Source organism: Nerophis lumbriciformis, linkage group LG24 (genome assembly GCF_033978685.3).
Source record: "Nerophis lumbriciformis linkage group LG24, RoL_Nlum_v2.1, whole genome shotgun sequence".
Taxonomy (NCBI): Eukaryota; Metazoa; Chordata; class Actinopteri; order Syngnathiformes; family Syngnathidae; genus Nerophis; species Nerophis lumbriciformis.
In genome coordinates, this window is record NC_084571.2 from 12902478 (window position 1) to 12930000 (window position 27523).

The window sequence follows — 27523 nt, forward strand, 5'->3', positions numbered from 1 at the left end:
ATAATAATGTTGTTACTGTTCAAGTTAGTTGAATGTGGGTACATTTAAGTTGCATGGTAGATCTAATCTGTAATTATAATGAACTATTATTTTCATGTTTTGTTGTTATTATTTATTATATATTATATTATCATAAATTACAACCCTTTTTTGTTAATATAAGAATAAATATCTGATTGACTTATGGTTTCAAAGCAAGTCATCCATTAAATTGTACACTGTAAAAATCACAATAGATTTTTGGTTAAAAAAAATAAATAAAAACAGTCGCCAGAATTTTGTTGTTCAAAAACAGTGGCACTGTTTCACTGTAAAAACAACAACTATAGATTTTACAGTAGCAAACGACGGCAGAATTGTAACGTAAAAACAGTGGTACCGTGTTTCTATTTACAGTAATACACCATAGAAGAACAACAACCACATGTTTTACTGTAAAACAGTAGGTATGGTCTTTATTGTCATTGCACAAGTACAACAAAAACATGTGTCAGTTTACAGTAATACATCATAAAAACAACAACCTTATATTATACTGTAAAAACAGTGGTACCATTTGTATATTTACAGTAAACATACTTGCCAACCTTGAGACCTCCAATTTCGGGGGGTGGGGGGTGGGTGCGGGGGGCGTGGTTGGGGCGGGGGCGTGGTTGGGGGCGTGGTTAAGAGAGGAGGAGTATATTTACAGCTAGAATTCACCAAGTCAAGTATTTCATATATATATATATATATATATATATATATATATATATATATATATATATATATATATATATATATATATATATATATTTATATATATATATATATATATATATATATCCCCGCGACCCCAAAGGGAATAAGCGGTAGTAAATGGATGGATGGATATATATATATATATATACAGGTAAAAGCCAGTAAATTAGAATATTTTGAAAAACTTGATTTATTTCAGTAATTGCATTCAAAAGGTGTAACTTGTACATTATATTTATTCATTGCACACAGACTGATGCATTCAAATGTTTATTTCATTTAATTTTGATGATTTGAAGTGGCAACAAATGAAAATCCAAAATTCCGTGTGTCACAAAATTAGAATATTGTGTAAGGCTAATACAAAAAAGGGATTTTTAGAAATGTTGGCCAACTGAAAAGTATGAAAATGAAAAATATGAGCATGTACAATACTCAATACTTGGTTGGAGCTCCTTTTGCCTCAATTACTGCGTTAATGCGGCGTGGCATGGAGTCGATGAGTTTCTGGCACTGCTCAGGTGTTATGAGAGCCCAGGTTGCTCTGATAGTGGCCTTCAACTCTTTTGCGTTTTTGGGTCTGGCATTCTGCATCTTCCTTTTCACAATACCCCACAGATTTTCTATGGGGCTAAGGTCAGGGGAGTTGGCGGGCCAATTTAGAACAGAAATACCATGGTCCGTAAACCAGGCACGGGTAGATTTTGCGCTGTGTGCAGGCGCCAAGTCCTGTTGGAACTTGAAATCTCCATCTCCATAGAGCAGGTCAGCAGCAGGAGTTTCCACCATCAGTGATGGTTTGGGGTGCCATGTTATCTGCTGGTGTCGGTCCACTCTGTTTCCTGAGATCCAGGGTCAACGCAGCCGTCTACCAGCAAGTTTTAGAGCACTTCATGCTTCCTGCTGCTGACCTGCTCTATGGAGATGGAGATTTCGAGTTCCAACAGGACTTGGCGCCTGCACACAGCGCAAAATCTACCCGTGCCTGGTTTACGGACCATGGTATTTCTGTTCTAAATTGGCCCGCCAACTCCCCTGACCTTAGCCCCATAGAAAATCTGTGAAAAGGAAGATGCAGAATGCCAGACCCAAAAACGCAGAAGAGTTGAAGGCCACTATCAGAGCAACCTGGGCTCTCATAACACCTGAGCAGTGCCAGAAACTCATCGACTCCATGCCACGCCGCATTAACGCAGTAATTGAGGCAAAAGAAGCTCCAACCAAGTATTGAGTATTGTACATGCTCATATTTTTCATTTTCATACTTTTCATTTGGCCAACATTTCTAAAAATCCCTTTTTTGTATTAGCCTTAAGTAATATTCTAATTTTGTGACACACAGAATTTTGGATTTTCATTTGTTGCCACTTCAAATCATCAAAATTAAATGAAATAAACATTTGAATGCATCAGTCTGTGTGCAATGAATAAATATAATGTACAAGTTACACCTTTTGAATGCAATTACTGAAATAAATCAAGTTTTTCAAAATATTCTAATTTACTGGCTTTTACCTGTATATATAAATAAAAGAAATACTTGAATTTCAGTGTTAATTTATTTACACATATACACACACATAACACTCATCTACTCATTGTTGAGTTAAGGGTTGAATTGTCCATCCTTGTTCTATTCTCTGTCACTATCTTTCTAACCATGCTGAACACCCTCTCTGATTATGCATTGCTGTGTGGCACGCACAAAAGTGCTTTCATCAAATGCACTAGATGGCAGTATTGTCCTGTTTAAGAGTGTCACAACATTGCTGTTTACGGCAGACGGACTGCTTTACTGTAGACGTTCTTTATATTGTGGGAAAGCGGACTCAGGTCCGCATGGAGCTGGAGGGGGCGTGGCCTCCAGCTCCGCCTGAATTTCGGGAGATTTTCGGGAGAAAATTTGTCCCGGGAGGTTTTCGGGAGATGCGCTGAATTTCGGGAGTCTCCCGGAAAATTCGGGAGGGTTGGCAAGTATGACAGTAAAACACCATAAAAAAAACAACCATACATTTTACTGTAAAAAACTGTGGTACCATTTTTCTATTTACAGTAATATAACATAATAACAACAACCATATATTTTACTGTAAATAAACCATGGTACCATGCTTTTATTTACAGTAATACACCATAAAAACAGCAACAACCATGTATTTTTATTGTAAAAACAGTGGTACCATTTTTCTATTTACAGTAATACACCATAAAAACAACAACCATATATTTTACTGTAAAAAAAAAAAAAAAAATGGCCGTTCAGTTGCCAGAATTTTAACGTTAAAAAAAAAAATGGTACCATGTGTCTATTTACAGTTACACACTATAACAACAACAACCACTATATATGTTACTGTAAAAGCAGTGGTACCATTTTACTATTTACAGTAATACACGATAAAGACAACAACAACCCAATCCATCCATCCATCCATTTTCTACCGCTTGTCCCTTTTGGGATCGCAGGGGGGTGCTGGAGCCTATCCCAGCTGCACACGGGCAGAAGGCGGGGTACATCCTGGACCAGTAGCCATCTCATCGCATGGCTAATAGACAACATTTACACCATATATCTTATTGTAAAAAAACAGTGGTACCATTTTTGTATTTACAGTAATATACCATATAAACATCAACAACATATTTTACTGTGAAAAAAAAGCCGCTCAGTTGCCAGAATTTGAACGTAAAAAACCCCCAAAAAAACAGTAGTACTATTAAAAAAACAAAAAAAAACACCATATATTTTACTGTAAAAAACAATGGTACCATTTTTCTATTTACAGTAATACACCATTAAACAAACAACAACCATATATTTTACTGTAAAAAAACAATCGTACCATTTTTCTATTTACAGTAATACACCATAAAAACTACCACTCAGTGGCCTAGTGGTTAGAATGTCCACCCTGAGATCGGTAGGTTGTGAGTTCAAACCCCGGCCGAGTCATACCAAAGACTATACAAATGGGACCCATTACCTCCCTGCTGGTCACTCAGCATCAAGGGTTGGAATTGGGGGTTAAATCACCAAACATGATTCCCGGGCGCGGCACAGCTGCTGCCCGCTGCTCCCCTCACCTCCCAGGGGGTGAACAAGGGGATGGGTCAAATGCAGAGGACAAATTTTGCCAGGCCTAGTGTGTGTGTGACAATCATTGGTACTTTAACTTTACTTGAAACAACAACCATATATTTTACTGTAAAAAACAGTGGTACCATGTTTCTATTTACAGCACTACACCATAAAAATATCAACAAGCATATATTTTACTGTAAAAAACAGTAGCGCCATTTTTTTTATTTACAGCATTACACCATAAAAACAACCACTGATTTTACTGTAAAAAACAACGGTACCATTTTTGTATTTACAGTAATACACCATAAAAACATCAACAACCATATATTTTACTGTAAAAAAAAAATGGCCGCTCAGTTGCCAGAATTTTAACGTAAAAAAAAACAATGGTACCATGTGTCTATTTACAGTAATACACCATTAAAAACAACAACCATATATTTTACCGTAAAAAACAACGGTACCATTTTTCTATTTACAGTAATACACCATAAAAACATAAACAACCATATATTTTACTGTAAAAAACAGTGGTACCATGTTTCTATTTACAGTAATACACCATAAAAACACCAACAACCATATATTTTACTGTAAAAAACTGTAGCACCATTTTTCTATTTACAGCATTACACCATAAAAATAACCATTGATTTTACTGTAAAAAACAACTGTACCATTTTTATATGTACAGTGATACACCATAAAAACATCAACAACCATATATTTTACTGTAAAAAAAAATGGCCACTCAGTTGCCAGAATTTTTACGAAAAAAAAAACATTGGTAACATGTGTCTATTTACAGTAATACACCATTAAAAACAACAACCATATAGTTTACCGTAAAAAAATAACGGTACCATTTTTCTATTTACAGTAATACACCATAAAAACATCAACAACCATATATTTTACTGTGAAAGACAGTGGTACCATGTTTCTATTTACAGTAATACACCATAAAAACACAACAACCATATATTTTACTGTAAAAAACAGTAGCACCATTTTTCTATTTACAGCATTACACCCGGAAAACAACAACCGTATATTTTACTGTAAACAAAAATGACCGCTTAGTTGCCAGAATTTTAACGTAAAAAAACCCCAACTATGCTACCGTTTTTCCACTTAATAATACTGTATGCTGCAAAAAAACCCAGTGTACATTATATGGTAAAATGATGGCGGTTGTCTACAGAGAAGGTACAGAAACATAATCAAAAGCATATGCAATTGCATAATAATATCATAAAGCGAAACCTTTTACATTTATACGCATTTAATACTCACCGTTATCAGCGGCCCTTTGAGGGCAGCCATGCTCAGCAAAAACTAGTTTGACACCCCTGCCTTAATCCTTCAGTCACACGCAGGATTCTCACAGGAACGAAGCAAAAATGGAGATGATCATATCTGCTGTGCAGATTTACTTTACAAAAGAGAAGTGCTGGATACTTCTCATGTTGTCTTATTTGTATGTGGCTTTATTAAATAGATTTTTAAACAACAACATCAGCAACTACAATATGTACAAATATGATAGTAAAAGTGATAGCAAAGAAGCAGTTAGTGAAATAAATATTAATAACACAAAAATGACAATAAAAATGATTGCACTACAAATGGAGCAATGCAAATACCAGCAATATAAATATATATATATATATATGTATATATATATATATATATATAAGTATATATACATATATATATACATATATATATATATATGTATGTTTGATGAAACGTGATTATATGCATAAGTGTATGTATGCATATGTGCTTATATATGTACAGTATGTGTGTATGTATGTTTGTATGTACAGTGAATGTGTGTGTGTGTGTGTACGTATGTACTGTATCTGTTTATGTATGTGGGAGCGTAGGTACCTATGTATGTGGGTAAGTACCAATGTGTGCACTTACCTGTATGTACGTATGTATGAATATTTGTGTGTACGTGCATAGGTATGTGTCTTTGTTTGTACAACATATTTGGCCTCAGTCACCCGGAGAACGAGGCAAAAGCGAAGCCAGACCCACTGTAGTGTGCAGTAAAAGATGGACGACGTAGACAAAGGCAGTGTGCTTATATAACAGCAGGACTTGCGTAATAAGGTGGCATGAGGGGAGTAGAGCAAGACAAAAATGAAAAATCCATGAAAAAAATGTTGTGCAAAATGAGGAGCAATATCTATTAAAAAAGCAAAACTCTCATGTCTGACGTCCTTAATTGCAAGGGCAGGATTAGTTTTAGAAGCCTTCAAGGAATAAAAAGCGGGTCTTATCACTCCAACTTCCATTAGCGGTGGATGATTCTGCTCTTTAAAGCGCTTTTAAAGTTCCAATCTGCTCCTTCCCCGTCTGAGCCGTCACGCCGAGACCGGGCTTGACAGGAGGAAGGACGCAGACGCCGTAGTAGCTCACCTTCCACCTGATGACACAATGCACTTCCGCTTTCTTGACCGTCGCAACACTTTTACGGCGGTGACTTTGATACTACTTGCGTTGTTTAGGGTCAGAGGTCAGCAGGAACCTATCCCAGTCGGCCTTGGGTGAGACATCGGACTCGTTGGCTTAGTGCCGTTCATAATCAAAACGATACCCGGTACCTGGGAATCGGTACCGGTACTCAACAGAAGGGCTGTAAATCTTTGGGCACCACACAATGCGATTCGTTTCCTGATTGGGGTTAACGATTAGATTCAGGATCGATTCTCGATTCAGAATATATCTTAATTCATAATCAATACTTTTTAATAACATTGGCAGGCCTCAAATTTTAACATTTTAAGGTCAAGGCAAGTGTTGCACATACACTTGTAAAGAACATAATGTCATGGCTGTCTTGAGTTTTCAATATTTTCTACAACTCTTATTTTTTTGTGATAGAGTGATTGGAGCACATACTTGTTGGTTACAAAAAACATTCATGAAGTTTGGTTTTTTTATGAATTTATTATGGGTCTACTGAAAATGTGACCAAATCTGCTGGGTCAAAAGTATACAAACAGCAATGTTAAAGGCCTACTGAAATGCAATTTTCTTATTTAAACGGGGATAGCAGGTCCATTCTATGTGTCATACTTGATCATTTCGCGATATTGCCATATTTTTGCTGAAAGGATTTAGAAGAGAACATCGACGATAAAGTTCGCAACTTTTGGTCGCTGATAAAAAAAGCCTTGCCTGTACCGGAAGTAGCAGACGAGTAGCGTGACATCACAGGTTGTGGAGCTCCTCACATCTGCACTTTGTTTACAATCATGGTCACCAGCAGCGAGAGCAATTTAGACCGAGAAAGCGACGATTTCCCCATTAATTTGAGCGAGGATGAAAGATTCGTGGATGAGGAAAGTGAGAGTGAAGGACTAGAGGGCAGTGGGAGCGATTCAGACAGGGAAGATGCTGTGAGAGGCGGGTGGGACCTGATATTCAGCTGGGAATGACTAAAACAGTAAATAAACACAAGACATATATATACTCTATTAGCCACAACACAACCAGGCTTATATTTAATATGCCACAAATGAATCCCGCATAACAAACACCTCCCCCATCCCGTCCATATAACCCGCCAATACAACTCAAACACCTGCACAACACAGTCAATCCCACAGCCCAAAATAACGTTCACCTCCCCAAAGTTCATACAGCACACATATTTCCCCAAAGTCCCCAAAGTTACGTACGTGACATGCACATAGCGGCACGCACGTACGGGCAAGCGATCAAATGTTTGGAAGCCGCAGCTGCATGCGTACTCACGGTACCGCGTCTGCGCATCCAATTCAAAGTCCTCCTGGTAAGAGTCTCTGTTGTTCCAGTTCTCCACAGGCCAATGGTAAAGCATGACTGTCATCTTCCGGGAATGTAAACAATGAAACACCGGCTGTGTTATCCGGCACAACAGTCAGGCGGTGCATTCTACGGCGGGGGGGTGTTATCCGGCACAACACCTGCCGCAATACACCGCTTCCCACCTACAGCTTTGTTCTTTGCTGTCTCCATTGTTCATTGAACAAATTGCAAAAGATTCACCAACACAGATGTCCAGAATACTGTGGAATTTTGCGATGAAAACAGACGACTTAATAGCTGGCCACCATGCTGTCCCAAAATATCCTCTACAATCCATGACGTCACGCGCTGACATCATCATACCGAGACGTTTTCAGCAGGATATTTTGCGCGAAATTTAAAATTGCACTTTAGTAAGCTAACCCGGCCGTATTGGCATGTGTTGCAATGTTAAGATTTCATCATTGATATATAAACTATCAGACTGCGTGTAGTCTGATAGACTACACGCAAGTTTCAATGCAATAAGGCACTTTTGGTAGCCATCCACAAGCTTCTGGCAAGCTTCTGCTTGAATTTTTGACCACTACCCTTGACAAAATTGGTGCAGTTCAGCTAAATGTCTTGATTTTCTGACATGGACTTGTTTCTTCAGCATTGTCCACATGCAAATGGTAAATGGGTTGTACTTGTATAGCACTTTTCTACTTTTTTTAGGGAACTCAAAGCACTTTGACACTATTTCCACATTCACCCATTCACACACACATTCACACACTGATGGCGGGAGCTGCCATGCGAGGTGCTAACCAGGACCCATCAGGAGCAAAATGAAGTGTCTTGCTCAAGGACACAACGGATGTGACTAGGATGGTAGAAGGTGGGGATTGAACCAGTAACCCTCAGATTGCTGGCACGGCCACTCTCCCAACACCGCCCCATGTCTAGGTCAGGACTTTGGGAAGGCCATTCTAAATCCTTAATTCTAGTCTGATTTAGCCATTCCTTTACCACTTTTGACGTGTGTTTGGGGTCATTGTCCTGTTGGAACACCCAACTGCGCCCTAGACCCAATCTCCGGGCTGATGATTTTAGGTTGTCCTGAAGAATTTGGAGGTAATCCTCCTTTTTCATTGTGCCATTTAAAGCACCAGTTCCATTGGCAGCAAAACAGGCCAAGAGCATAATACTACCTCCACTATGCTTGACGGTAGGAGAGGTGTTCCTGGGATTAAAGGCCTCACCTTTTCCCCCTCAAACATATTGCTGGGTATTATTGGTGGCCAAACAGCTCAATTTTTGTTTCATCTGACCACAGAACTTTCCTCCAGAAGGTCTTCTCTTTGTCCAAGTGTTGTAGTGTTTAATTCAAAAAGCTATAGATAAACATGATCCATATATCTAAAGACAAATATTAGTTTTTTGTATTCTTTAATAATAGCAACTTGTCAGCTTTTTGTCATTATCTCTATTTTTACATTTTGATGGAGGGAGTTTTTTTTTTTTTACTTTTGTTTTAATACTTTTTTTAAGTGATGTACATTTTTATGTACATGTAGAAGCTTTGTTGGGACAGATCCATTAAGAGATTGACCAGAAATATGTCGAATAGGAATTAATTATACACAATAAAACATTAATAAAATGCTGTGACACATGAATTATTTTTGAAGTAATACCTTGGTGACATGAAAAAACACAAGTAATGTAAAAAAAAACATGGTGTTTTTTACTTTGTAATGTCAAAATAAAACACAAAGCAGTTCGGGTAATAACGATGAAATCTAATAAACAAGCTGTGTTCTTTTCCAACGCATCCCTCGTGTTTCAGTACAACAGTTTGGCCAACAAAAAAAAAAAACCCAGAGTGATACCTCTCACATTGAATACACAATATCCACAGCCTTCGTTCAGTTCGATGAGATGACAAAACATTTGAGGTAGTATTGATGGTTTTTGAACACTGATGCAGTTTGCAGTAAAATAAAGGACGAGTGAAAATCCCAGGAAACAAACTAAAGACGTTGTGACAACGTTCACGACACATCACCAGCTGCATGTTTCCTGACCTCATTAACTCTCAGTCACAGCAGCTGATGAATGCTGTATTGATAAAATTAAAGCAACATCAAATAGTTTTCTCCTTCCCTGTATACTTTTAGTGTGGGGACAAGTGCGTCTGTCTCCAATATTGTCCACACCTGTCTCCATCTAAACACAGCAGTGCGCTCTTTAAAACACACTGGGAAGTGACTTAAACCAAGCGCTTGGCTCCGTTTTTACTCCAAGGGGAAATCTCCGCCGCAAACTTTGTGTAGCTTGTTCTTTATGATTATCAAGCCAAACGACGCTAGTGCGCATGCTCCTGACTTAGTGTTGCCTAAAATGCATTAATAATTGATGTTTTTCTGTAATAAAAAAATTAGACGGTATTACTAACCGTCTGGAATATTATTGCAAATAATCATTATACTGTTTACTGTTACATCCCTCGTCCATTAACAAGTAAAAAGTCAAGGGTGGTCACGGCATGTTTTTGCCGCAAATGTTGGTCAATTTTTTAGGGCATTACGGCAAATGACGACGGCGGTCACGGCAGTTGCCGTGGTTGCTGTGCCAGTTATATGATTAGCTAAATTTCTCCATTAAATAGACATATTTTGATTACTTACTTATCTGTACAGCAAATATGGCCGTCCACTTCAACAATACCATTTGCCGGTTTGGAAAGAAAAAAATGGTTTTACTTATTCTTAAATCGATTTTTTATTTTTTTTAATCGATTAAGGATCTTTACAAATAAGAATCGTGATTTATTTGAAAATCGACACACCCATTTAACACTATCAATTGTTGGTGTTTTATAACTCTAAATTGTTTTTGATGATAAAGTCTCATTTTTATTGCAACATTTAAAAATGAGCTGATTGTGATAACTGCTGTCCAATTGTTACATTTTGTGTTATCACATTTATGAGTCTCATTTGCAAGTATGACAATAATTTGCATGGCTGTAGTGTATAGTTTATGGTGTGTTGCCTTCTGTTGCGCCCTAAAGAGTGTTAATACTGTAAGTATCGTACTTATTACACACCAGCTGTTTGATTGTAGCGTGTATCTTAGTTGTAGTCGTCATTAAGAAATACAGAGGTGTTGAAATCGCCATGTACAATTGCTAATGCTAATTAATCAATCAATCAATCAATCAATCAATGTTTATTTGTATAGCCCTAAATCACAAGTGTCTCAAAGGGCTGCACAAGCCACAACGACATCCGCGGTACAGAGCCCACATAAGGGCAAGGAAAAACTCACAACCTCAATGGGACGTATATGAATGACTATGAGAAACCTTGGAGAGGACCGCATATGTGGGTGACCCCCGCCGCCCCCCTCTCTAGGGGAGACCGGATGCAATGGACGTTGAGTGGGTCTGACATAATATTGTGAAAGTCCAGTCGATAGTGGATCCAACATAATAGTGAGAGTCCAGTCCATAGTGGGGCCAGCAGGAGACCATCTCGAGCGGAGACGGGTCAGCAGCGCAGAGATGTCCCCAACCGATGCACAGGCGAGCGGTCCACCCCGGGTCCCAACTCTGGACAGCCAGCACTTCATCCAATCAGTAGCATGCCAATAGCAAAGCCAATGTATATTAGCATCAGGTTAGGGCATTCTTGAAAAAGTAGAGCCTTACTTTAATTAGGAGTGTTTTTTGTCAATTACTTTGTTGGTTTTGAAAAATGCAACATCACCTCGGGGTAGTTTAGCTGAGTCCGCTCTTGGTGCTGCTGGAGTGATCACCAAATGTTGAGGTGCGAGTTGGCAACTGGGTGTGACGTCACCCGCAACCCAGGTACCGAAACATGGCACCGTTGGATTTCACATGACTTGGTGCCCAAAAGTACATAATTCAATGCACATATCCCCATTTGATCTTCAATTATTGGAAACAAATCAGATTCCAGAAAACACAGAGTGAGATGTTCTACCTCTTGTGCGAAACACAAATGCATAAAATGACTTAACACATTAAAATGACGAGAACAGTGAACGTGAATGGAAGACCTGACGGATAAAATTTACGGGTGCGCATCATCAGTAGTGTTCCTCTGGGTCGTTGGGTGTTTCGGCCTTTAACACAATACACCCTCTCCAGAGGCGGCCAGCTACAGGATGATCAGAACTGAGCTTGCGACCCAAGCCCAATTAGCCATAAAAGTCACCTTGTTGGCAGACCTATCAGGGAACTATGCAAGGCAGGGGCGTCCGGTTCCCTGAGTCAGCTTTGCACACTCACAATAACTGAGCCAAATTGTATCAAAAGCTAATATTGTAATTTTTAACGCCAAAATTGACTCAAAAAACATTCCAACCTAAGTAAAGTAAGGCTCCACTTTTCCAAAAAGGCGCTAGCTTGATTCTAATATACATCAGTTGTGCTATTGACATGCTACCGATTAGCATTAGCGATTTTATATGGCGATTTATAAACACCTCCAAATGTGATAATGAAAACTGCAACTAAGATGCACGTTACAATCAAATAGCTGGTCCGTAATAAGTGCAATACTTACAGTATCAACACTTTTTAGGTTGCAACAAAGGACTAGACAGCAAAGACTGAACTAATTAGCTAATACATCATATAATATACACTACTGCCATCTATCGTCTTGGACTTGCAACGGTTATGTGACTGATTATTACATTTTATCCTTGCAAATATAACTAAAACATGTGATAATAAAACAAGATACACCAACAGGACAACATCATGGTCAGGTAATTTTTAAATTTGATAGTAAAAAAATGAGATTTTATTATCCAAGCATGTGATTTTTCTGTTTACAGTCGGAAATCCGTCTTTTTTTTATCTCTGTAAAAATATATTTTTTTAATTTCCGTTTTTCTTCGTTTTTTCTGACCTACAACGTGTTAAAATCTTGATCCGTCTCTTTGCCATACTTGCCAACAAATGCGGTTTTCCCCGTAATGAGTACGGTTTTTGATCATCCATTTCGGTTTGCGGCTGCAGTGGTAAAAACTACAGTCGTCCATTAAAATTGATTAACTTAAAAATCGAAGCAACGTAGCTTGACTACATTTCGCAGTAGCCTGGCAGTAGCTTTGCTACTTTTTAAATAAGTAGCGATTTCCGTAGCTTAGCTATTTTTAGACCCATGTAGCGGTTAGCTAAGCTACATGCTAGTGTATTGTTGATTGGTTGGTTTACGTATAAGACCATCCATGATTGGTTGGCTGGTTTACTATGATTAGTCACGATTGGTTAAGATTCAGGCAAAACATTAGGGACAGCCCAACCAGAGGCAAGATAGGGTGGGTCATAGAACCAGTAAGGGAAATAACAACAGACATCCCAAATGACGACGAGAGAGTCGGAGAAGAGAAGAGGGAATTTTCAATGCTACATATAATTTTCATTGGTGTTTTACAACAAGATAGTCTCTGAATTTTGTTCAACTGTTTGAATCATTTTGAAACATAAACACCATGACTGCAAGATATTTGTTATTTCATGCTATAAATCACAAATGGCTATTTAGATAAAGGAAGTTAGCTAATAGAATAACAATTGTATGTACTCTTTATGATTTTTTCATTTGGACCAGATAGAAGTGGAGAGGGAGTCAAAGAGACAGAAATTCGCTATAAAATCCAAGGCAGACTCCACTTAAGCAGAAACAAAAAGGAAAATGCAAGCTGCTCAGAAATTTTCCAGGAAGGCTCATGTCTGAGCCATCGAAGCAAAAATGCCAAAGTAATGTGTGAATGAAGCAAAGTAATGTGGATATAATGTAAATAACTACATGAACCATGTGTGGCTGTGAAGTGAACACTAGTAAGGTTGTAAATACTGTATATAGTAGGCTAACCCATGTGGTTCCTGTGGATGTGAACACAAGTTGTAATTACTTTAGTGACTAAATAACATAATGACTGAAACAGACATAATAATGTGTATATAACGTAAATAACTAGATGAATCATGTGTGGCTGTAAAGTGATCACTAGTAAGGTTGTAAATACTGTCTAGAGTAAGTAACCCATGTGGTTCCTGTGGATTTGAACACAAGTTGTAATTACTGTAATGACTAAATTACAGTGACTGAAACAGACATAGTAATGTGTAAATGGTGTAAATAACTAGATGAACCATATGTGGCTGTGAAGTGAACACAAGTAAGGTTGTAAATACTGTATAGAGTAGGCTAACACATGTGGTTCCTGTGGATGTGAACACAAGTTGTAATTACTGTAGTGTCTAAATAACATAGTGACTGAAACATACACAGTAATGTGTATATAATGTCAATAACTAGATGAACCATATGTGGCTGTGAAGTGAACACAAGTAAGGTTGTAAATACTGTATAGAGTAGGCTAACCCATGTGGTTCCTGTGGATGTGAACACAAGTTGTAATTACTGTAGTGTCTAAATAACATAGTGACTGAAACATACACAGTAATGTGTATATAATGTCAATAACTAGATGAACCATATGTGGCTGTGAAGTAAACACTAGTAAGGTTGTAAATACTGTATAGAGTAGGCTAACCCATGTGGTTCTTGTGGATGTGAACACAAGTTGTAATTACTGTAGAGTCTAAATAACATAGTGACTGAAACATACATAGTATTGTGTAAATGATGTCAATAACTAAATGAACCATCTGTGGCTCTGAAGTGAACACTAGTAAGGTTGTAAATACTGTATAGAGTAAGCTACCTCATGTGGTTCCTGTGGATGTGAACACAAGTTGTAATTACTGTAATGACTAAATAACATAGTGACTGAAACAGACATAATAATGTGCATATAATGTAAATAACTAGATGAATCATATGTGGCTGTAAAGTGAACACTAGTAAGGTTGTAAATACTGTCTCGAGTAAGTAATCCACGTGGTCCCTGTGGATGTGAACACAAGTTGTAATTACTGTAATGACTAAATTACAGTGACTAAAACAGACATAGTAATGTGTAAATGATGTAAATAACTAGATGAACCATATGTGGCTGTGAAGTGAACACAAGTAAGGTTGTAAATACTGTATATAGTAGGCTAACCCATGTGGTTCCTGTGGATGTGAACACATGTTGTATTTACTGTAGTGTCTAAATAACATAGTGACTGAAACATACATAGTAATGTGTAAATGATGTAAATAACTAGATGAACAATATGTGGCTGTGAAGTGAACACAAGTAAGGTTGTAAATACTGTATAGAGTAGGCTAACCCATGTGGTTCCTGTGGATGTGAACACAAGTTGTAATTACTGTAGTGTCTAAATAACATAGTGAGTGAAACATACACAGTAATGTGTATATAATGTCAATAACTAGATGAACAATATGTGGCTGTGAAGTGAACACAAGTAAGGTTGTAAATACTGTATAGAGTAGGCTAACCCATGTGGTTCCTGTGGATGTGAACACAAGTTGTAATTACTGTAGTGTCTAAATAACATAGTGACTGAAACATACACAGTAATGTGTATATAATGTCAATAACTAGATGAACAATATGTGGCTGTGAAGTGAACACAAGTAAGGTTGTAAATACTGTATAGAGTAGGCTAACCCATGTGGTTCCTGTGGATGTGAACACAAGTTGTAATTACTGTAGTGTCTAAATAACATAGTGACTGAAACATACACAGTAATGTGTATATAATGTCAATAACTAGATGAACCATATGTGGCTGTGAAGTAAACACTAGTAAGGTTGTAAATACTGTATAGAGTAGGCTAACCCATGTGGTTCCTGTGGATGTGAACACAAGTTGTAATTACTGTAGAGTCTAAATAACATAGTGACTGAAACATACATAGTATTGTGTAAATGATGTCAATAACTAAATGAACCATCTGTGGCTCTGAAGTGAACACTAGTAAGGTTGTAAATACTGTATAGAGTAAGCTAACTCATGTGGTTCCTGTGGATGTGAACACAAGTTGTAATTACTGTAATGACTAAATAACATAGTGACTGAAACAGACATAATAATGTGCATATAATGTAAATAACTAGATGAATCATATGTGGCTGTAAAGTGAACACTAGTAAGGTTGTAAATACTGTCTCGAGTAAGTAATCCACGTGGTCCCTGTGGATGTGAACACAAGTTGTAATTACTGTAATGACTAAATTACAGTGACTAAAACAGACATAGTAATGTGTAAATGATGTAAATAACTAGATGAACCATATGTGGCTGTGAAGTGAACACAAGTAAGGTTGTAAATACTGTATATAGTAGGCTAACCCATGTGGTTCCTGTGGATGTGAACACATGTTGTATTTACTGTAGTGTCTAAATAACATAGTGACTGAAACATACATAGTAATGTGCAAATAATGTCAATAACTAGATGAACCATCTGTGGCTGTGAAGTGAACACTAGTAAGGTTGTAAATACTTTATAGAGTAGGCTAACCCATGTGGTTCCTGTGGATGTGAACACAAGTTGTAATTACTGTAGTGACTACATAACATAGTGACTGAAACATACATAGTAATGTGTATATAATGTCAATAACTAGATGAACCATATGTGGCTGTGAAGTAAACACTAGTAAGGTTGTAAATACTGTATAGAGTAGGCTAACCCATGTGGTTCCTGTGGATGTGAACACAAGTTGTAATTACTGTAGAGTCTAAATAACATAGTGACTGAAACATACATAGTATTGTGTAAATGATGTCAATAACTAAATGAACCATCTGTGGCTCTGAAGTGAACACTAGTAAGGTTGTAAATACTGTATAGAGTAAGCTAACCCATGTGGTTCCTGTGGATGTGAACACAAGTTGTAATGACTGTAATGACTAAACAACATAGTGACTGAAACAGACATAATAATGTGCATATAATGTAAATAACTAGATGAATCATATGTGGCTGTAAAGTGAACACTAGTAAGGTTGTAAATACTGTCTCGAGTAAGTAATCCACGTGGTTCCTGTGGATGTGAACACAAGTTGTAATTACTGTAATGACTAAATTACAGTGACTGAAACAGACATAGTAATGTGTAAATGATGTAAATAACTAGATGAACCATATGTGGCTGTGAAGTGAACATAAGTAAGGTTGTAAATACTGTATAGAGTAGGCTAACCCATGTGGTTCCTGTGGATGTGAACACAAGTTGTAATTACTGTAGTGTCTAAATAACATAGTGACTGAAACATACATAGTAATGTGCAAATAATGTCAATAACTAGATGAACCATCTGTGGCTGTGAAGTGAACACTAGTAAGGTTGTAAATACTTTATAGAGTAGGCTATACATTTTGACAGTACCGCATACGCTATGTTTTAATTGCTGATGTGTTTTAATTGATTTTTAAATGTGCCAGAAAATAGCCCGTTTTGGACACTGCTGAGGTGATTCAATACACAGTAGGCGTAAATGTGTTCTTGTATAGTATTTCTCCAGCAATGGTCATGTGGTGACATCAATTATGGTATTTTCAGAGGTAATCATTGAAGTCGGGTACCACTGAAGGCCTAGGTGGGAAAGGCACGGCCCGCCACTGAATTACTGTAGTGACTAAATAACATAGTGACTGAAACAGACATAGTGATTAATTTGGATGCATGGGGTATGTATTTATTTAGGGTTCGTACGGGTGCTTAAAAACCTTGAAAATGCTTGGATTTTAATGTTTTAGAATTTTGGGTGAAGTGCTTGTAAATGTTCATCATATTTCTCGGCAGTCTGACTCAATAGGCTAATTATAAAATGGAGAAAAAAAATAAGATAAGTCTCCTTAAAAATGAAAGCTACACGCTTGATCTGTTGGCTTTGCACGAGCCCTTACATTAGGTTGTTGTCCGGCTGTGTGTTGCCCCAAAGAGGACAATAGTGCATCGGTCCATCATGCCGGGAGGTTGTCGTTTTAATGAACATCGGATGGAAAATGACAAATACAAACTTTGGATGCAACGTGGACCAAATCCACGTGTAGCCTGCTGCAAAGTATACAAAAAGGAAATCCAGCTTTTCTCGAGTCATATGAAATGTAAGCCACAGGGATTACTAGCCCTACAAGTTAACTAACGTTAGCTAAAGTTTTGTTTTCTAACCTTTTGGTACATGCTAGACCTAAACTGTGAGATCAGCGCTAGATTACATGTTAATTACGGACAGTTTTTAGGAGCAATGAAAGGAAAAAAGCGAGCGTTTTATAATGATAAATTATAATGTTAAGAACTTTCCTCAACTAAAAATCTATTTGTTATCATAGCCACAGTTATAAGGCTAGGTATGCTTAATGAAAGGTGACTGAGGTGTTGTGAAACAAACAAAATATTTTCCTTTAATTTATTATCCTTATACAAACCCCATTTCCATATGAGTTGGGAAATTGTGTTAGATGTAAATATAAACGGAATACAATGATTTGCAAATCCTTTTCAACCCATATTCAGTTGAATGCACTACAAAGACAAGATAATTGATGTTCAAACTCATATACTTTATTTTTTTTGCAAATAATAATTAACTTAGAATTTCATGGCTGCAACACGTGCCAAAGTAGTTGGGAAAGGGCAGGTTCACCACTGTGTTACATGGCCTTTCCTTTCAACAACACTCAGTAAATGTTTGCGAACTGAGGAGACACATTTTTTAAGTTTCTCAGGTGGGATTCTTTCCCATTCTTGCTTGATGTACAGCTTAAGTTGTTCAACAGTCCGGGGTCTCCGTTGTGGTATTTTAGGCTTCATAATGTGCCACACATTTTCAATGGGAGACAGGTCTGGACTACAGGCAGGCCAGTTTAGTACCCGCACTCTTTTACTATGAAGCCACGTTGATGTAACACGTGGCTTGGTATTGTCTTGCTGAAATAAGCAGGGACGTACATGGTAACGTTGCTTGGATGGCAACATATGTTGCTCCAAAACCTGTATGTACCTTTCAGCATTAATGGCGCCTTCACAGATGTGTAAGTTACCCATGTCTTGGGCACTAATACACCCCCATACCATCACAGATGCTGGCTTTTCAACTTTGCGCCTATAACAATCCGGATGGTTCTTTTTCTCTTTGGTCCGGAGGACACAACGTCCACAGTTTCCAAAAACAATTTTAAATAAGGACTCGTCAGACCACAGAACACTTTTCCACTTTGTATCAGTCCATCTTAGATGAGCTCAAGCCCAGCGAAGCCGACGGCGTTTCTGGGTGTTGTTGATAAACTGTGATATCCTTTACACACTGATGTCGCTTGTTGATGCAGTACAGCCTGAGGGATCGAAGGTCACGGGCTTAGCTGCTTACGTGCAGTGATTTCTCCAGATTCTCTGAACCTTTTGATGATATTACGGACCGTAGATGGTGAAATCTCTAAATTCCTTGCAATAGCTGGTTGAGAAAGGTTTTTCTTAAACTGTTCAACAATTTGCTCACGCATTTGTTGACAAAGTGGTGACCCTCGCCCCATCCTTGTTTGTGAATGACTGAGCATTTCATGGAATCCACTTTTATACCCAATCATGGCACCCACCTGTTCCCAATTTGCCTGTTCACCTGTGGGATGTTCCAAATAAGTGTTTGATGAGCATTCCTCAACTTTATCAGTATTTATTGCCATCTTTCCCAACTTCTTTGTCACGTGTTGCTGGCATCAAATTCTAAAGTTAATGATTATTTGCAAAAAAAAAAAAAAAGTTTATCAGTTTGAACATCAAATATGTTGTCTTTGTAGCATATTCAACTGAATATGGGTTGAAAATCATTTGCAAATCATTGTATTCCGTTTATTTTGACATCAAACACAATTTCCCAACTCATATGGAAACAGGGTTTGTATTAATGTGGAACAGTTTTGTTAATAAATGAGTGAAATTGACATTTTGAGCATTTATATCACATTATGCCATTTACAAGCACACATACGGTGCTGTTTGATGTCATTGAGTGCTGTAAGTAAGAAAAAGAACAAGACATTTGAAAAACGTCACAAATGGAGACACGTTCGCAAACACCAATGCGATTGAATAGTCTACAGAAACACTGCTTCATGTTCTATGCCCCATCCAGTCAATGATAACTGCTGGTTCAATGTTAGGCTTAGGTTTTAGCAGAGTTTCCCTATTTTTCCTACAGACAGCATTTGGTCACCTCAAACAACAAGGCCACGGATTGATTCACACTGGTTTTCGCCTTTTGAAGGGTACTGGAAAAACTGGAAAATTGATCTTGAAAGTCCTTAAAAAGTGCTTGTATTTGGCCATGGAAAAGGTGTACAAACCCTGATTTATGTCAACTCTGTTGATAATTTCTCAATTCTTTAAACACTAAAACATCTTTAAATGGTGCATTTTTTTTGCTAATAATTTGCATTTTCAATTGTTGAAACACCAGGAGCTTCAAGGGGGGTTTCCCTCTTTGTCCCCCCACCAGGGCACCGTGGAACCCCGGCTTATTTTTAGTCTTTTTCATTAAATTCAAATTACATGCCTGTTTATCCATCCATCCATTTTCTACCGCTTATTCCCTTCGGGGTTGCGGGGGGCGCTGAAGCTTATCTCAGCTACAATCGGGCGGAAGGCGGGGTACACCCTGGACAAGTTGCCCCTATCGAAAACAATAAATATTTATTAACACACACAAAAGTACATAAAATTAATATCGGTATAGATTCCCAGGTACACAGTACACATCCCTCCTTCCAACAACGGTTTAATTGAAAGGGATCAAATTATGTATGTAACAAAAAAAACTGTATTTAAAATATATTTTATTGCAGTTATATAGCAAGTTATATATATAGTTATATAGCAAGGCTAAATTAACTACCAAAACCTCACAAAATGATGCAGTGTACAGTATGTTGACGTTTGTTGAACCTACTTATTAACGTTTCATTTGTGCTATCCCTCTCTCCCACAGTTTCAGAACCCGTACGCTTACTCGCCTCCATTCCGCTTCGGCACCGTCCCAAATGGGTCCACTGAAAGGAACATCAGAAAGAACTACCCTTCCATGCACCAGTACATGGTGAAGTATCACCAAACGGGAGTTGTGGATGCACTTGTCAGCCTCAAATCTGGGTATGGAGATGCGTGTGCGTGTGCGTGTGCGTGTGCGTGTGCGTGTGTGTGTGTGTGTGTCTGTGTGTGTGTGTGTGTGTGTGTGTGTGTGTGTGTGTGATCTCTTTGTCACAACCGGGGCCTCAGTGCCCCTCAGTGTTGATGTACAGTCGCGATCAAAAGTTTACATACACTTGTAAAGAACATAATGTCATGGCTGTCTTCAGTTTCCAATCATTTCTACAACTCTTATTTTTTTGTGATAGAGTGATTGGAGCACATACTTGTTGGTCACAAAAAACATTCATGAAGTTTGGTTCTTTTATGAATTTATTATGGTTCTACTGAAAATGTGAGCAAATCTGCTGGGTCAAAAGTATACATACAGCAATGTTAATATTTGGTTACATGTCCCTTGGCAAGTTTCACTGCAATAAGGCACTTTTGGTAGCCATACACAAGCTTCTGCTTGAATTTTTGACCACTTTTGACTCAGCCGATTTGGTCACATTTTCAGTAGACCCATAATAAATTCATAAAAGAATCAAACGTCATGATTGTTTTTTGTGACCAACAAGTATGTGCTCCAATCACTCTATCACAAAAAAATAAGAGTTGTAGAAAGTATTGGAAACTCAAGACAGCCATGACATTATGTTCTTTACAAGTGTATGGAAACTTTTGATCGCGACTGTATATAAAGTATTTACAGAAAGTCCACAAATGTGATAAAAATGGAACCACGACACCTATTCAGTCCCTCCAGGAATACACAATTTTGCATAATTCGCGGGGATTGGTTAAACATTTTGACCAATCAGTGACATTTTTGCCAATTTGTCCTTGTGCAGCGTTCTAACGCGCACGTCAACTGTCAAATTAAATTTTTGTGTAGACGAAGCAGAAACAGCAAAGTCTAATGAAATATTAACTATTTATCAATCAAATGTCCTCAGAATGACTTCCTGTTCCTGTCGTTGGTGCTACGCCTTTTGGGTAATGTAGTATATAAACTTTAGGCAATGTTTTCATGTATTTATATTAGGGCTGTCAAAAGTAACGACTTAACTCCTGTGATTAATCATAAAAAAGTATCGCATTAATCATGCATAGTCGATCACAACATTTATTATTGGCCCTTTCTTGTATTTTAGTCAAGTCATTTACCATAGGTAAACATGCTAAGACTTAGACTTAGACTTAGACTTAGACAAACTTTAATGATCCACAAGGGAAATTGTTCAACACAGTAGCTCAGTTACAATGATGGAAAGTGTAAGGATGGAAAGGACAATGCAGGTATAAATGAACTAATATAGCGACAAAAAATCTAACATATATACGAATATATACATAATATGTGTACAGAATAATATATATACAGATATATTATATTATGTCTATAACATATATACAATATATACAGCACATATTTATAGCTATGGGCTACTAGGAGTTAGCAGCTACACAACAGCTAAGCCCACAAGCTAGACATACGTAACACATTTCCTTAACACAGTGTATCTAAATTATTTTCTTTTACGCCCCCTTCAGGAAGAACAAAACATTTCAACCCCCCCCCCCCCCCCCCCACACACTCTCTGCCGCAACTTTAAATAGTATAATTTGTCTATACAATTGTTATAAGTACACCTCTGCATTACCTTGTGTCCTTATCAACAATAAAACAAAAAATATATACATTAACTACAACAAAGGATAACTTTTTTAACATTGTTTTTTTTTAGTCTGTAACAGAAAAGGATTTGCCTGAAATAAAAAATAAATAAATCCGTATTTCAACTAAAAAAATGTTTTGACCGACTTGAACCATCTGATACAGAAAATTGTAATTAAATGAACAAATTCAAATTGATCAGCAACAATAACTCAGGAGCTCAAAATATAAAACACTTTAACCTACAAAAAAAACATTTAAAAATAACATTTTGTGCTTATTTGGATTTTTTTTTTTTTTTTTTTTTTTTTTTACCAATTTTTGAACAAATGAATGACGCTCATTCAAATAAAGCATTTAAATAAACATGTTCCTAAATCACATTCTGACAATAACATGGCATTTGTGTCTAAATGTCGGAGTGTTGTTTAAGGTTAATTTAAATTTTACATGAATTATTAATCATGATTAATCCGAATGCAAACGTGTGATTATTATATTAAAATAAATGATCTTCTGTCAGCATTGATGTGTATAATTTAATACTGTAAAATTAGTAGTCATCTTTTAAATATTTTTAATCCGGTTCCATTTTTGATCAGATTAATCACACTTTCACATTTTGATTAACCGTGATTAATTGCAGTAAATTACTTGCATGCCTAAGTTAAATAGTACAAATCAATCAATCAATCAATCAATCAATGTTTATTTATATAGCCCTAAATCACAAGTGTCTCAAAGGGCTGCACAAGCCACAACGACATCCTCGGTACAAAGCCCACGTAAGGGCAAGGAAAAACTCACCCCAGTGGGACGTCGATGTGAATGACTAACAATACTTAGACACACATGTAAATGTATACTGTTAAAATTTCATATAGGACCATTTATTTAAATAAATAAATATGTAATATATATTCATAAATATTTAATATACATTTAATATTTAAATAAATAATACATTTATTTATTTTTTTATTTTTGTACTTCAATGCATGTCAATTATTTGCTAAGAATGTGATTACAGTTGTATCTAAAGTACATTTAGGATTTATTTTGAAGTGAAACATACCAGTGAGTACACCTCATCTTTGCACTGACATGCATTGACCTGATCACCGGTATTTAAGCCACTACATTTTTCCTTATATTAGCCGCACCGGACTATAAGTCGCACATATATACGTTGTGATATGAGCTATTTACACGGAAAGATTGTGTAAATGTTTATTTACATACCTTAATTGTTTCCATATAGTGTCTGTAACACGGCAGTAAAATGGTTGCTCAAACAAAACAGAAGTCATCTATGGAAGCTAGCTCTCCAATCAGCTGAACTCCACCGTAGCGTTTTGGTGCATTTACTGAGGAACTTGTGAAACTGAAACTATTAAAAAAATATTGCCATTTTAAGTTAATAATACTAACACAGACACTTGTAAACGTGTTAGCGCAGTAGCTAATACTAAGGACGCTAGCTTCATTACATTACGATAGCACATACAATTATGCATGAAAACACTCCTTCAGACATCACACATGGGACACTTTAATAAGTAAGAATTGTTTTAGCTATATTGTAAAACAACAAATGTTTGCAGTGATGAATGAAGAATTCAAATGAGTAGAAACGCTTGAGACGACTCGAAAATAGAACGACACTACTTCCGGTTGAAAGTACTAAATGAAAGGAATCTGCAGCGCCTGCAGTAAGCGAACTTGTCCAAAAGATGGTGCCACTGCACAAACAATACCACAACTATTCAATGTGTCTGATTGGTTTTTTTTTAATATATATATCTTTTTTTTTTTTTATGGCCGTCAGCGAAAAAAAATCCATAGATTAGCCGCACCGTTTTATAAGTGTAGAAAACATACAGATATGCATGAAAACAGACAACACACATGGGACACTTAAGTAAGTAAGAATTGTTTTAGGTATATTGTAAAACTTACAAATGTTAAATGAACAATCCATACGAGTAGGAACACTATGGATGACTAGAAGACGGAACCGCACTTGTACCTCCAGTTCAAAGCTTTAAACATCAGTAAACACTGTAGGCATTCAGCCAGCAGCACCTGAAGTAAGCAAACTCGTCCAAAAGATGGCGCCATAGTACAAACAATAACACACCTTTTCAGTGTCATTGCATGTGTTTAATGAAAACTATTTGCATAATGGCCGAACAATCCATAAATTAATTAATTTAATTAATTAATTTAATCGTACGAGTTAACGCCTTAACTTTGATAGCCTTAATATTTATTTAACCTTTATTTATGCAGGACTGATTGTCATTTGCATTGGCAAATAAGCATTGTTTTCTTGACGAAGTGGTTGAAGCGTGATGATATTTCTTCATTGTCTCTCATTTATATTATTTTTTTTATATTAACCATAATTAATAATGGTTATAACTGCCAGAGCTTGCACTCGTCTACTGGAATAGTCCTGGAATAGTCAAGATTGTCAACCAAATTGTGAAAATTATAAATGAATATTGTTTATATATTTATTGTATTAAATAATGTTTTATCCGATATTGTTTTTAAATGTAAACTGATTTGCAAGTTAGTTTTGATTACAACATGGACTTTTGTATTCATCAAGCCTGTCTAAAATGAATTCCAAAACTTACAGACGCAATCAGATGAATATCAAATTAATAAAAATGCGTTATAAGTGTATATTATTATTATTGATACTAATATTATTAGACATGTTTAGGTTCTGCCAGGAATCTGACTAATAGGGGTGACAACCTTTTGATTTATCAGTTGAATTTTAAGCATTTTAATGCAGTTTTAAAAACAAAAATCCGACCATGTTGCATAAATGTGTACAAATGTGATAAGTATGTGCTTTTACTGCCATCTAGTGTTTACTTTTAGTAGTTATATGTGGTATAAAACACGGTATAAAACAAGTAAAACATCAGTACAGTATTTCCCAATAATCTTGCACTTTTATTATTATTATTATTTGTCCCTATCATTCACAATCCTTATGTAAAACAAGAACGCATATGTTTTGTATTTTAATGCATTCTAAACCGTAAATAAACGTTAGTAAAAGTCAGCTAACAATGGAGTCAATTGGAGTCGCTCTATTCCGCCTATAAAGGTCTGAAAACAACCCTCCATCAAGGTTTTATTTACACACTGTAAGTATATATGTATTGTAGTAACATTCATAATAATAATAATTTTTGGATCATTTTAAGCATATTAATTTTACAGACGCATCACGACGTTTGCTTTCCCTTTCAACAACAACAACAGGACTAATCATGGCAGATTTGATGAGAGACAACAAAGACTACTTTGTGACAAATGACGTTCCAGAAAAGTCTATTTTTGAGCCTGAATATAAGGAGGATGATCTACAAGTTTTAGAAGCTGTGTGCTAAACACTTGCAGCTTTAGTGAAACACTAAGCATCATGTAGCAGTATTGCTAAGTGCTAAACAAGATATACAAACATAATAAAACAATGACTTACTGTACAGTGTCTGCTCTCACTGGGATACAGACTTATGGGATGTTTGTATCTTCCCCTTTACATAAAGAATTAATCATAATACACATGAATGCTAAAAGGTAGCCACAAACGAGCATTTTTGTGTGTCATTTGAGTCTAAGTTGGATGTCAATCTTGACCAATTTGTGGGTTTATGTCCACAACCTTCTACTATCCAGGTGAGAGGCATGACTTATCATCTAAAATTAACTTTCACCAACTCAGAGGCGATGCAGCAGCTCAGTATGTCCATATAGCTCTCTGTGACCAAGACGCCGCTAAAAGTAGTCCGTCTGCGTTAGCGCTTATAACAGGTGTCGGGAACCTTATTGGCTGAGAGAGCCATGAAAGCCAAATATTTTAAAATGCATTTCCGTGAGAGCCATATAATATTTTTTAACACTGAATACAACTAAATACGTGCATTTTTAAGTAAGACCAACATTTTTAGAGTATAATAAGTATATTATTCTATTTAATAACAACATCTGAAGCTAACCAATAATAAATAAAATTCTTCTTACCAATAATGCGACTTCTTGAACAGGTGCGGTAGAAAACAGATGGATGGAAAGGGACAAGTGGTAGAAAATGGATGGATGGATGGATGGATGGATTAAAATGCATGAGAATGTTTTATATTTTGAATGTTATTTTTAACACTGTTATTACTAGCGGACTTATTCATTACTTACTGTGTTAAGCAATGTCAGGTAAGATTTATCTGAGAGCCAGATGCGGTCATTAAAAGAGCCACATCCGGCTCTAGAGCCATAAGTTCCCTACCCCTGGCTTATAATAACAATATCGCTAATGCTTGTTAATATTCAGGTCACGACATGTAAACAGAGTATTGTTGGCGCTTTTTGGATGTTTTTTTTTCGAGGGCCTTGTCAGCTCCATTGTTAGTCACCTCCTACTTGCCGTATTTTAGGATTTACTTTGAATTTGTCTAATCTGTTGTTAAACAGTTTTTCAATAATTTTAGACAATTGTGGAAGTAGAGAAACAGGTCTGTAGATTGTCACCAGTCTTATTAATTGGTACGACTCTTGCTATTTTCATTTTATCTGGGAATTTGCCTGTTTGAAATGATAAGTTGCTTATATATGTTAAAGGTTCTGAAATCTCTTCAATAACCTTTGTTATCGTTTTTATATCAATTCCGTTACAATCAGTTGAGGTCTTGGATTAAAATATTTCCGCAAAATTGATGATTTCCTCTTTTATCACACCTTCGAGGAACATAGAGTTGGGATTTCTGTCCATAGGGTCATTCAAGTTCTCAACTGACTCGGGATCTGGAATCTTTTCCTCCAGATTTGGTCCACTGTTCACAGAGTTTCAACTACTTCGTTCATATTGTAATTTGTATTTAGGAAAATCCTTCTTAGCACCATTTTTAGTAATGCTATTTAGTATGCCCTATGTTGCTCTAGTATTGTTTTGGTTCCGGTCCATTAAATGACTAACATTCTTTCCTCCATGTTCATAGTATGCCAGTTAGCTTGTTGATTTAAAGTTACTGGAAAACAAGCCTTAAAACATGGCAAGTTTTGTTGCAATGTTCTTGAAAAAAGGGTGTTTTGAACAGAAACCGCCACAAAAA

At 36.7% G+C, this 27523-nt stretch overlaps 1 protein-coding gene across 3 annotated transcripts in view; it reads left to right on the forward strand.

The window, feature by feature from the left end:
* grin2aa (glutamate receptor, ionotropic, N-methyl D-aspartate 2A, a) overlaps nt 1-27523 on the forward strand; it is a 486150-nt gene that overhangs the window by 397860 nt on the left and 60767 nt on the right. For all 3 annotated transcript variants that reach the window (XM_061981593.1, XM_061981594.1, XM_061981592.1), the window contains one exon: nt 20571-20731. In XM_061981593.1, the coding sequence (XP_061837577.1) occupies nt 20571-20731 (161 nt within the window). The remainder of the gene's footprint in view (nt 1-20570; nt 20732-27523) is intronic.